Source organism: Chlorocebus sabaeus, chromosome 21, assembly GCF_047675955.1.
Source record: "Chlorocebus sabaeus isolate Y175 chromosome 21, mChlSab1.0.hap1, whole genome shotgun sequence".
Taxonomy (NCBI): domain Eukaryota; kingdom Metazoa; phylum Chordata; class Mammalia; order Primates; family Cercopithecidae; genus Chlorocebus; species Chlorocebus sabaeus.
The window spans coordinates 96,690,365-96,703,773 of NC_132924.1; the positions used below are offsets into that span (position 1 = coordinate 96,690,365).

At 38.6% G+C, this 13,409-nt stretch overlaps 1 protein-coding gene across 1 annotated transcript in view; it reads left to right on the forward strand.

Annotated features, from left to right (window-relative positions):
* The first annotated feature begins 1,608 nt into the window (after window positions 1–1,608).
* The window catches only part of ASB15 (ankyrin repeat and SOCS box containing 15), a 28,925-nt gene continuing 17,124 nt past the window's right edge, over window positions 1,609–13,409 (forward strand). The window contains exons 1-5 of the mRNA XM_007982780.3: window positions 1,609–1,820; window positions 7,567–7,675; window positions 9,291–9,343; window positions 9,434–9,565; window positions 10,645–10,803. Of these exons, the coding sequence (XP_007980971.1) occupies window positions 7,569–7,675; window positions 9,291–9,343; window positions 9,434–9,565; window positions 10,645–10,803 (451 nt within the window). The 5' untranslated portion in view covers window positions 1,609–1,820; window positions 7,567–7,568. The remainder of the gene's footprint in view (window positions 1,821–7,566; window positions 7,676–9,290; window positions 9,344–9,433; window positions 9,566–10,644; window positions 10,804–13,409) is intronic.

Sequence of the window (13,409 nt, forward strand, 5' to 3'; positions counted from 1 at the left end):
AACTGACATATAACGTTAAATATTCTTCAAGTATATGAATTTAAATAGCTGTGTAGTATTCCACTTTTTACGTGTACAATAATGTCTTGTACAAATTTCCTATTTTGGGACATTTACGTTGTTTCTAATGTTTTGGCAATTTAAACACAGCTGAGATAAACATTCTCACATACACATCTTTTTTTACATCTTTGATTATTTCTTTTATTTATTTACTTATTTAGTTTTTGAGACAGAATCTTGCTTTATCACCCAAATTGGAGTGCAGTGGTGTGAACATGGCTTACTGCAGCCTCGACCTTCTAGGCTGAAACAATCCTCCCACCTCAGCCCCCCAAGTAACTGATACAACAGGTGCATACCACCGCATCCGATTAATTTTTGTATTTTTTGTAGAGATGAGGTTTCACCGTGTTGCCCAGACTGGTCTCAAACTCCTGAACTCAGGCAATCCACCTATCTCAGTCTCTCAAAGTCCTAGGATTACAGGCGTGAGCCACCAGGCACGGTCTTCTGATTATTTTTATAAGATAGATTCCTAGATGTAGAATTACAGACAAAGGATAGGGCTTTTAAAAATCATTATATCATATTAGCTTGTGATCAGGGCATGTCTACTAATAAGTTGTCTTTTCATGGACCTATCTTACTTTACTCTTTGCTATTCTGTAAGTTTATATTCCCCTAGAAACCCATGAGTTTGTGAGTCTAAAGCTCCTTCCTAAACTGTTGTGAGTGTAGTCCTCAAAAGCTAACATGCATCTTCCCACAGTTCTGTTATAATTAAATTGGACTTGGAAATCAATAGTAAAGAGTAAAAATTTCTTTTTTCTCTATTTTTTCTTGGTGTTTTTATTTTATTTAACTAATCTTCATACTAATTTCATTAAAATTTTTTACTTTTGTATTATGAAACTAGAGATAAACAAAACTACTAAACAGGTTCTATCGTTACATAGAAATTACACATCAATCAGTGACGCCCCAAAATTTGAAGATAATTTGGCAAAAATATATCTGTGACCTACAGAGGAACACAAAGCTAATTTTAAGAGTTGTGTTTATTTAATTATACAATTATTCGTTCATTTAGTAAATACTGAATCTTTATCACGTGCCAGATATCATGTTTAGTTTCTACAGATAATTTTGCCTTTTATATCTTTTTCTAAAATATTGAGTTGTGTTTCTTTGCAGGAACATAAAAGTAGCATTTGTTTTTTAGACGAAGATTGTTTGTGTGAGTGCACGTTTTCAATGTATCAGAAGAGCACACTTTGTTGTTAAGACAGATGCTATTTAAACTGATCTAGTTCTCCCCTTCATGGATAGGATTTCTCTTCAGTAGAAAAGGCAAATAGGGAATTGCATAAGTTATTGCTTGTAAGTAAAAGTTACCTGTGACTGTGGGGTAAAACCCAATTCTGACAGAGTGACACTTCTATCTGAAATTTCCGGGGAACTAGTTGATTTTGTTGTTTAAATCATCCTAACAAACCCATTCATATGATTTGCCACTTCAGGCTATGCAATTCTTAAAAAATAAGTGTTCAGTCACCAAATAAAAAGCAAAGTGACAAAGGATTTTATTTCTATTGATTTCTCCACATCTTTAAAAGTATGCATACAAATGATCAAAGTGCATAAAAATGAGACTTAGTATTGTTTTGTATAAAACAACTGTATTTTTTTGACAGTACCAAAAAAAAAAAAAAATGTCTTTTACCTCTTGCCCTTCCTCCAATAGGATAAATCCTGATGATTCTCTCAGGGACCTCAAGTAGATGAGCTCGACACTCAAGAACCATAGCAGCTTCAAGGTAAAAGAAAAATTCCCAGGGAATCAGTGTCCCCCATTCCACACAGCAGAAATCTGCATCTGCCTCAGAACCTCAGGGTTTCTATTTGGGCTGGCCTTGGATAAAACTGTAAAGAAAACCAAGTTGTACTCTATTGCCCTTTTCTTATCCCTTCATATCACTTCCCACTAGATCCTAACCTTAAACTTTCTGCCATCTTCCCAGCCTCACGTACTCCAGTAACTATCCCAAGACATCTTGGCTCTAAACTAGGGGCCAGTATGTTGCTATATAAATTTTAAAAGGGACACTGGAAGATGGAACAATATGCCCTAAAGGACAGAGTCTCTTGCTGATGCAATAGAATGACACTGATGTGACAGGTGCTGGGGGCAGTGTGTTATTTATGGACACAGAGCCCTTCCTTGCACCATGGAAGCAACTGTCCACTCTGCTTACTATCAAGACCAGCCTTGTTTAGGACTCACGGAGATGGTTTCAATTTTGTTATGCCCAAAACAGAGTGTGAGGGTAGGTGGGGCAAACAGATCTGCATGTAAGCAGGAGTAAACCAACTAAACAATTAACGAGGAAGAAATTTGTATTTATCTTTTTTGGGGAAAGGGAGAACCTTGGTTCCGTGCTGTGGGAGCTATTGTATTTCAAAGGAAGCTCTGACAGGTGTCAAAAATTTATCAGCTACCTTTACAGGAAGGCAATAGCTCAGATCATGGTTTGGAGGCAGTTTAGCAAAACTGATGCAAAAAGGTGTCATATACTCATGTTCACTCCTGCATCAGACCTTACAACATTACCAACCTCCTGACCATTTCAGTCAGGCACCAACTGGTATGTTGATCCTGTTGTTTGGACTCCAAGGCAAAAAGTACAGAATGAAGGCAAGCTTAGGAACCTCAGACCACCCTAAGTAATATAAAGCCTTATTGCATGGAGCCAAAGAAAAAGATTTATGTGTCCCTGGAAGCTATTTTTTATTTTTGGAAGTGATTGTCATCAAAAGCTGGCTGTTAAAAGCAAGATCACAGTGTTTTCTTTTAAAGGCAACAGACTGTGAGATATTTTCCTCTAACTTCTGAAAGACCTTAAAAGTGAAGGTATTGCCTGCTCGGTCCAGACTCTACTTATTCGTTCTGAGACATTTGGTGGGTCATTTAACCTCCTGAATCTATAATACCTACAATACAGAATTGGAATGAGAATTTAAAACAAGGTAATGTATACAAAATGCTTTCCACAGTGCTCAAAACAAGGTGAGCACTTGATAATTTATAGTTATTATTACTATTGCCAAATGTATCAAAAAATTTACATGATCACCAAGTTCCTTTTCTCACTATCTGAATTAAGGATTTTACTTAGCCTATCTGTAAAATAAACTAATACTTATTAATATCTGAGAAATATATTTGGCATTTAGCATTTAGGAATCCTTAATTCAGTGGTTTTTTACTAGGAGAACATGAAAAAACCTCTGAGATTCCATAAGTTCCTTAAAATTTCTTGCAAAATTTTGAGTGAACGTGTGTCCCTCTGGAGAGAGAATCCATAGCTTTCAACAAATGTTTTCATGACCCTAAGCAAGGTTAACCAGTGCTTTGAATGAAGAGGCTGATGGTACAATATGATTGCATCAGTTACTTTGTAAATCAGCTACTTATGGAGAACAAATGATTTCTCTTTTATTAAGAGTCAATTTCTCTAAGCCAGGCATGGTGGCTGATGCCTGTAATTCTAGCACATTGGGGGGCCCATCTATACTAAAACTACAAAAATTAGCCAGGCATGGTGGCCAGTGCCTATAATCCCAGCTACTCGGGAGGCTAAGGCAGGAGAATTGCATGAATACGGGGGGCGGAGGTTGCAGTGAGCTGAGATTGTGCCATTTCACTCCAGCCTGGGCAAAAGAGCAAAACTCCACCTCAAAAAAAAAAAAAAAAAAAAAAGTCAATTTCTCTAGACTGAGATGCGAGACACCCATACATATATCTTAAAGATGTTCAAATATTGTCTGACCTTTCCTCATGCTTCTGAGTAGTGCTTTATAGAAATAATTTCCCATAGACTGTTGCTGGCCTTTAGGTGGGATTGAGTCCTAGCCACTCAAGGAGGTTTAGATAAATAAGTTACTTTTTTTCTTTTTCTTTCTTTTTTTTTTTTTTTTTTTTTTTTGAGATGAAGTCTTGCTCTGCCACCCAGGCTGGAGCACAGTGGTGTGATCTCTGCTCACTGCAAGCTCCGTCTCCCAGGTTCACACCATTCTCCTGCCTCAGCCTCCCCAGTAGCTGGGACTACAGGCACCCACCACCACACCCAGCTAATTTTTTTGTATTTTTTTAGTAGAGACGGGGTTTCACCATGTTAGTCAGGATGGTCTCGATCTCCCGACCTCGTGATCCACCCGCCTCGGCCTCCCAAAGTGCTGGGATTACAGGCATGAGCCACCGTGCCTGGCCAGTTACTCTTATTTATGAGATAACACAGGCTCCATAGAAAACTGAGCTGGTCCTAGATAAATAAGTTACTCTTATTTATCTAAAGGATAAATTTGTGTGAGGTTTAGATAAATAAGTTACTCTTCTCTTGCCTTTATCATTGTGTCTTGATGTCTTTAAGTACATTCCAGTAATGTTCCTTTGACTGACTGTCTGGCACCTTAGTACACCTGCATGCAGATCTTCATCTCAAGCTTTCAGGAAAAGGCTGCAGACACCTGTGCTAGATTGGAGTTGTTCTGCATAGAAAGTGTTCCCATCATTTTCACCCTACGGTCATTAGAGATACCAAACAGGAACCTAGGTAACTTCCTTTGTGATAGTAGGGGGAAAAAACAAAAACAAACAAACAAACAAAAAACATTGAAATAAAATACTTTCCACAGACCAGCTCAGTTCTCTATGGACTCTGTACTCTCTCATACACTGAAAGCCCAAATTTCAAACAGGGTTAGATTTAAGCTGGTGATTTAAATAGGTGAAAGGCTCTGTATCCTATTACTAATCCCAGAGCCATACAATCCCCCCTATCGCCCCAGTAATATCACTGAGAAAGTCACCAGGCGAGGCCGCAGGTTGAACTTTGTCGTCTACTGGTGCTGGCTGACAGACTCAGTACTTGTCTGCTAGTAATGAGTCAACAACTTTTATTCCAGTGACCACAGACAGCACCTGTTTGCTATAGTTGACAAGGAGTGGGAATAGAGGGAAAAGAGAAAAAAGAAAAGAGATTTTGTTTCCTCTCAGAAAACTAATGGTCCAAGTGAAAACACAAACACAAGTATGTAAAGAACTTGTAAAGCAAATACAGAATGAGTGAGTATAAACCAAGACATTGGAAAAATATTACATAAGAAGAGATATTCACAGACTAAGACAACTAGAGAGGAACTGAAGAATGACACCAAGGGTTTCCATAGGAGGAATGTCTTGGGCTAGCCTTGACACAGTGTGAACCATGGGTGGGGATCAGCTGAGAGGACCTCGTGAATAAAGAGGAATATCATGGAAAAGAACAGAAGAGAGACAAATGAAGCTAAGCACAGAGTGAACGATCAAATTTGTTTAGTTAGAAAAAAAAGAAACTCCATATCCGAAGGAAATGGTCAGTTCTAAGAACAAAGAGGAGCCTGGATTATGTTTCAATGCTCACTTATTAATTCATTAATTCAGAAATGGTCAGTTCTAAGAACAAAGAGGAGCCTGGATTATGTTTCAATGCTCACTTATTAATTCATTAATTCATTTATTCAACACATATTTAGACAGCACGAACCAGGAGATGATGCTTCTCTTGGCACTGAGGTCACAGACTAACTCCCTGCTATTCCTGACTTACATTCTAAGGAGAAGAGACACACAATGAACCAATAAACAATACATTAAAAAGCAAAATACCATTTACGTCTACATGGTGAGTAAGATCTCTAGTGTGGCTTTTGAGGAGTCTGAGAACCACAGTGTGAGGCTTGGTGGAGCATGGTGACTATCTCGTGTGTGGTCTCTGAACATTAGCATGGTTCTATACCTTTTGTTCTGAGGTGATATTAAGGCCACTGCTATAGAACAATGAACAATTAATCATAATATTGTCAATGAGTTCTGCCCACAGGTTAGAGGCCTTGGATGTTAGCATTTATTATCCAATTATCCAACCTTGAGGAAGAATGAGAAGAGGTAAAGCATGTGTCAACTGTGTTTTGGAAATTGCCTGCAGAGTACCCTTTTGTTTTTCTGTCATTCAGAAGACATACTATAAAGTAAAATTTCATATACAGACTATAAAAGCCTTGAAAAGTACCATCAATCGAAGTTAATTTCATATTAGCCAGTCAACTCAGCTATAGAAATTTTATTTCTATATTTACTAAATGTCCTGTCTAAATAAAATAAAGCAATTGATTCAATAGTAAAGAGTAAGATGGTAAATTCATTCTCCTAATCTGATATTTGGGAGAAATAAGCAAATGAAGACTAATTTACATTTTTCTGTATTCTCTTCAGCGAGATGGGCCAGTCAAGAGCAGTGGCTTGTAACAGAACTGTGTAAGGGAGTTAATAGGGACTTTATAGGAGGGCTGGTTTCTGGTCTATGGATGAAGTTAAAATGGTCCCTATCACAATGTTCAAATGATGCTCTGAGACCAGTCAGACTTCGCAGTTGACCATTGATGGTTTGTAAAGAATGTAAAAAGGCCAGGCACGGTGGCTCACGCCTGTAAACCCCAGTACTTTGGGAGGCCAAGGCGAGCAGGTCACAAGGTCAGGAGTTTGAGACCAGCCTGGCCAACATGGAGAAACCCCGTCTCTACTAAAAAAATATGAAAATTAGCCGGGCATGGAGGCGTGCACCTGTAACCCCAGCTACTCAGGAGGCTGAGAAGGAAGAATTGCTTGAATCCAGGAGGCGGAGGTTGCAGTGAGCCAAGATCACACCACTGCACTCCAGCCTGAGTGACAGAGCAAGACTTCATCTCAAAAAAAAAAATGAAAAAGAATGTAAAAGGATGACTGTTCTCCCTTACAGCCACTATCCATCTTATCCTCATTGGATCAATTTTTAAGTTTTTAATGTGCTATATACACACCCTCCAAGAAAACTGATGGGCCAAAATTGGCATCAATCAGAAGCTCAGGAAAAAGTGAATTCTTATGAGCCCAACTGCAGTCATTACTGAAAAAAAAAAAAAAAAAAGTCAAAAGTTAGAAAGAGAAATGCTCAAAGGGCAGGTTATTAAAGGTTTCAACAGTTAGACCATTTAGAATGGGCGCGGTGGCTCAAGCCTGTAATCCCAGCACTTTGGGAGGACGAGACGGGCAGATCACGAGGTCAGGAGATCGAGACCATCCTGGCTAACACAGTGAAACCTCGTCTCTACTAAAAAATACAAAAAACTAGCCGGGCGTAGTGGCGAGTGCCTGTAGTCCCAGCTACCCGGGGGAGGCTGAGGCAGGAGAATGGCGTGAACCCGGGAGGCGGAGCTTGCAGTGAGCTGAGATCCGGCCACTGCACTCCAGCCTGGGCGACAGAGCAAGACTCTGCCTCAAAAAAAAAAAAAAAAAAGGCCATTTAAGTTAACAAAATCAACCTCGCATGTAATGTGGATTCAAATGTTACCCGCATTTGTATTTGTTAACCAGGGAATCAAAAATGCATTTTAGTTTTTCACTATGCATTTTTCATGTTTATACTGTGTACTGTTTTGGGCCATTTGTTGATAATATCAACTCGTCTCCTTCAAAATTATACGCAGGAATGGATACTAATGAGGACCCTGATGAAGACCATCTTACAAGTTATGATATTCAGCTAAGTATTCAAGAATCCATTGAAGCCAGCAAGACTGCACTTTATCCTGAAAGGTAGTATTCAAACCAACTATCCTCAGCACAGTTTCTTTATGGCATTCATTTTGTTGTGAGATAAAATGAACACCATTTCCTAATTCCTCCTCTAGGAAAACTGACCTTTCCTTTCTGATAGGGAATCTAACAGCTTTCCAAGGGCCACTGTACATAAGTTTTAGCAATCTGATCTTCCACAAATCCTCACCTCATGTGGAAAACAGGAAAAACCCTATGTGGAAAATTCCTAGATGAATTTGGTTGGATAGAATTGCCTGTTTTCTAAATTAATATAGATTCAAAAAGGGCAATGAGTAATTTGAACATATTTGCAAGTACAGTTTATACAACAAATATACAGACAGGTTGGTATACAGAGGTCTGTACACTCTAGAGCTCATTCTGCTACTGAGTCAGCTAACCCTTTATAGGTAATATATTCCATTGTTGTATGTTTAAAATATGAAGAATAATGCTAAACCACGTAGCCCATTAGTTAATGAATGAGAGAAGAGTTGCAGGTTTTTATTTTATATGACGAAGTAATATACAAACTACCACCTATTTGATTATCTACTATCTAAATGATAAGAATTAATAAATTAAAATATACCTAAAAGTGATGTATTATGTAGGTAGGATTTATTGAGTCTAAAACTGCAAAAGTAAATTTCTTTCTTAAAAAAAGACATTATACATCTGACAGAAATAAACTAGTTTACCTTTACTTTTCGTTACAGTGTTTAAAATCTTGTATTCTGGAATTTAGTAGTACTTTTGAAGAGATCCAGTGTTTAAAAATGGTTGCTTTTGAGCTTTGAAAAAATAGACGTAGTACATTGAAATTCCTGATCTGAAATATCTCCCTTATCTCCAACAAGCTTTAGAACTTTAGAGGTCCCTTGAAGGCATTCACAACCTGGTATGCTAGCAGATGTTTCTGCTTAACAGAGTTAAGTAAATTTGTTATGGAATTCCTTCTTTCCACTTAACAAACACACACACCAGAAAACTTCCATGAGGATTTAAATCATGACCTGCTGGGCCAGTGATTGAGAGTTTGTTTAGTAAATGCCCTGCCTATTTTCACATGTGGAACAGTTGATTTAAAACTCACATATATAGTTTAGACCATAAGCTCCCAAATAAGTACCTTATTAGCAATTATGAAGTTCAAAGCAATAAACATTTTTTTAGCATAGAATTTTAAAAATTAGAAAAAACCCTAGAGATCTATTAATTCCATCAGTTTTCAGATGAAGAACCCACATCCAGAAAGGCTAATTGGCCTCCTCAGAATCACAAAATCAGGCTAGGATCTGAACCTAGCTCTTCTGAATCTGACTCCAATTGTTCACTCCTTTTTTATTGCTTTGAGATCTCTCAGAGATAGCATTGTACTCTTCTAGTTCACCATCTTCACTAATATTCTTAGATCAATGCATTGTAAATATACTCTGTGTCTGACTCCCATACATTTACTTTTTTAAGGAGATAAAATCAGTTGTATGCGTCTCATTTGGATCTTGATTATTAAAATTAAGTTTAAAAATGCAATACAAATTAAAATCTTTGGTTCCTTGAAATATATCACTAGTATCTAGTATAAATATGGTTTTTCTTTATCTCATAGATTTGTACCCCTAAGTGGTCAAAACAGAAAACTTGTGGAGGCCATAAAACAAGGTAAATGAGGGTACCATCTACAGTGGGATGGACTGGAGATTCCACCTTGCAAAAACAGAGATTAGTCATCAGTCGATGTGTTTAATTTAGGTCACATTCTTGAGCTCCAGGAGTATGTAAAATATAAATATGCAATGGATGAAGCTGATGAAAAAGGATGGTTTCCATTACACGAAGCTGTTGTTCAACCCATTCAACAAATACTTGAGATTGTTCTGGATGGTAAGAGAACATAAAACATGTTTGACCAAACCAGGGCAAGAATATTGACATGTTGATGTTATAAGTGTTTTCAGTGAACATAACTAGCAGAAAGAAAAGGTGGATTAAAATATTATTTGGAATTTGAAAAAGGCAGCACCCGTGTTTTAAACTCAGAGTACAAAAATTAGGACTTTTTTTGACATTCGGGGTTTACCTTTTGCATCCTTTTACCTATGAATGAGACACAGGTTGGTGGAAAGGTGTGGTTATCACATAATAGTGATAAAAGTTTCTATATGTCATGAATTAATTGAGTTATATATAACACTCTTTTCTTTTGGAAGTCAATTTTAAATTTTTCATTTTGAACTATCTCTTGAGTTAACTGTTTCCAAAAGATTCTTATATAGTACAACAGGGAGTACTGAAAATATTTGTCTTTACATGACATTGATTTTTTTTCTTAATGTAAGCATTAAAAAATGTTGTGGCAAATCAAGCCAGTGTTAAATATTAACAATAACTTTTATGTTCTAACACAGTGTTTTCACATCTCAGCATCTTACAGAACACTTTTGAGAGTGCCCTATTGTTCAGCTTTCACTGTTGCATGACAGTTGTACGTTCTGGGAGATACACACTTGATTATTAGCCAGCCATCTAGAAAACCAGACAGCTAGACAGACAGATATAGATGATGTTAAGGATCATTTTGACCCAATGATACCTACATTCAAGTACATTCTCTTTCCCACATTCACAGACTGCATTTCACAAAAAACAATTTCAGTTACAATATAAATTATAATACAAAGAATTGAAGCACTGTTTTGTAACGTATCAAGAAATGAGACCTAGCGCGCCATTTTCAAAACAGCAGCTAGAAACAGATTTTGGTTTTCTAGCTGTCAATTTGATTAGCAACTCCAGGTACATCTACTTTATCCTCACCGTCATTTGGTAAACTTTTGTCAAAGTCTTTTCATTTTCATCAATTGACTTTGTTCAATCTGATGTATATAATATTGGGTTGCTCTGATTTGTTTGACATCCTGTCAGTATTTTCAACTTTTCAACATAATGCTTTCATGTCACAGCATCCTATAAGACACTCTGGGAGTTCAAGACCTGTGATGGAGAAACACCCTTGACTTTGGCAGTCAAAGCTGGTCTGGTGAAAAATGTAAGAACTTTGTTAGAAAAGGGAGTGTGGCCCAACACAAAAAATGACAAAGGAGAGACCCCCCTTCTGATTGGTAAATGACCTTTTTTTCTAGAACTTTTATCGTTTGAAACAAATAATAGCTATTTATTGGAAATCACTGTATAATGGCTAAAATTGTGATCTCAGTTCCTTCCATTCCCTGAGCTACTTGCTTAAACCCCCTGTCTTCTGTCCTGTGATTTTGTTTTCCTATACTGCAAGGATGTGAAATATGAAAGATGGCTATATCCTTCAGTATCCAGTTGTAGAGACTGCAACTAACCAGGAGGGATCTGAATTAGTTTTTTGAAGCCAGAGATAGCAATTTTAAAGGAATATTCTCTAGGTAGGATCCACTTGTAAAGAGGGTTGCATGTGCAATATGTAGCCAGAAGCAAGAGGTGGAAAGGGATCCCAAAGGGAGAGATCAAGTTCACATCAGACTGATCAGGCAAAGCTGGAAGGAAGGGGAGCCAGCAGATTCTGAGCACACAGACACAGAGCATGGCACCTATGAGGGGTACACTGTGACACAACAAGGGAAGAATGGGAAATGTGAAGGTGACATTTACCAGCTCTGTCTCGTATATCCTGCTATTTGTTGAACAATAAGAATTGGCAAGTCCGTTTGTGAAAGGAGAGAGTGATAAGATTAACTCCAAATGACCCAGAGATAACATTTCCTTTCTCTTAGGGACATAGGATGGTGGAGTAAGAATTTGGTGTTACCATGGAGATTACTGGGTTTAAATCTTAGCAGTCATGGGCCTCAGTTTTCTCAAGTATAAAATGGAAATACAACACCTACCATGCAGAATTGTGATTAAAAATTAGAGAAAAAATATATAAAAGCTTTCACATGTAATAGATGCTCAAGAGGGAAGAGCCATTATGAAGTTGTCTGTGTGGCAGGAGGAGGAGAGGGAAGAGGAGCAGGAGCAGGAGGAGAGGGAGGACAGGACATAAGATTATTTACCAGTAATCACAGAGGAAGACATTAAAGGTCATAGCTAGTTAAGAACCATCACAGCTCCTGTTCACAGAGGAATCACTTAAAAAAAATTAAGCAGCCTGAATATTAAGAAAATCTGAATATTGTTAAGCAAACTTGGATAAATCATGAACATTAGTAAAATATTTATATTTGATGGCATTGATTCAACAATATCAATGCAAAAAACATGTATTAAGAAGTCACATTGGCTAGGCACGGTTGCTCACGCCTGTAATCCCAGCACTTTGAGAGGCCGAGGTGGGCGAATCACGAGGTCAGGAGTTTGAGACCAGCCTGGCCAGCATGGTGAAACCCCATCTCTACTAAAAATACAAAAACAAAAATTAGCTGGGCTTAGTGGCAGCTGCCTGTAATCCCAGCTACTTGGGAGGCTGAGGCAGGAGAATTGCTTGAACCTGGGAGGTGAAGGTTGCAGTGAGCCAAGATTGCACCACTGCACTCCAGCCCGGGTGACAGAGAAAGATTCCGTCTCAAAAAAAAAAAAGTCACATTAAGTTAGAGAGTGTCCTGGGCAGTGTGGATATAAACATGAATGGACGAATCTTCCTCCTCTCAGAGTCTAGGAGGAAAGTTAAATGTAATTTAAATGGAAAATTAGTGTTATAAGTGCTATAATAAAGTATATATTTAAATTACATTAGGAGAATAAAAGAGCAGTAAATCTGTGAAGGCTTCGAAGAGCCTTGCTTTTGGATTGTCTTGAGGGTTGTATAGGGGAACATCAGCAGACGGGAGTGGCAGACTCCGAGGCAAGTGTTCTGCCCCAGTATAGCTTGCTCAGTGAAGACGGTCTCCACAGCGTGGTGTCATTTTGGCCTGGTTCCTTCCTTCTTGCCTACTTTTTTTTGAGACAGAGTCTCACTCTGTCACCTAAGCTGGAGTGCAGTGGTGCAATCTCGGCTCACTGCAAGCTCTGCCTCACGGGTTCACGCCATTCTCCTGCCTCAGCCTCCAGAGTAGCTGGGACTACAGGTGCCTGCCGCCACACCCGGCTTATGTTTTGTGTTTTTAGTAGAGACGGGGTTTCACCGTGTTAGCCAGGATGGTCTTGATCTCCTGACCTCATGATCAGCCCACCTCAGCCTCCCAAAGTGCTGGGATTACAGGCGTGAGCCACCGTGCCTGGCCCCTTCTTGCCTACTCTTGCTCCATGTCAGAGCTTTCAGCCTTCACAAATTCAGATAAGATGAGAAAAACAGTCTAATCCATATAGTTAGAATACAGACAAAGCTTCTGTAACAAAAACCAAAAACAGATCCACAAAGCAAACAAATAAACAGGAATGACTTAAAGAGAAAGAAGTCATTTCTCTCTCACACATTGCAGAATGGCCCAGGGTTGTGAGAGTGGCTGTGTCAACATTACAGTGTGTTTCCAAGGTTGCTCCCAATGTCACCATTTTCCAGGCAGCAGGAAGGAGGAAAGAGGAAGCTCTAGGCAAGCATCTTCAATTTAAAAAGATGACCTGGACAGTGCACATGGCCTTTCCCCTCATGTCCCATTAGTTCAGATTTTGTCACAATGCCACCACACCTTGGGGCAAAGGAGGCCAGGACATTTAGTGTCTACCTGGATGGTCTGTGGCAAGCTAAATACTTGGGGCCTCTGTGGCTAAAAGGAAAAGGGGAAGCATAAATACTGAG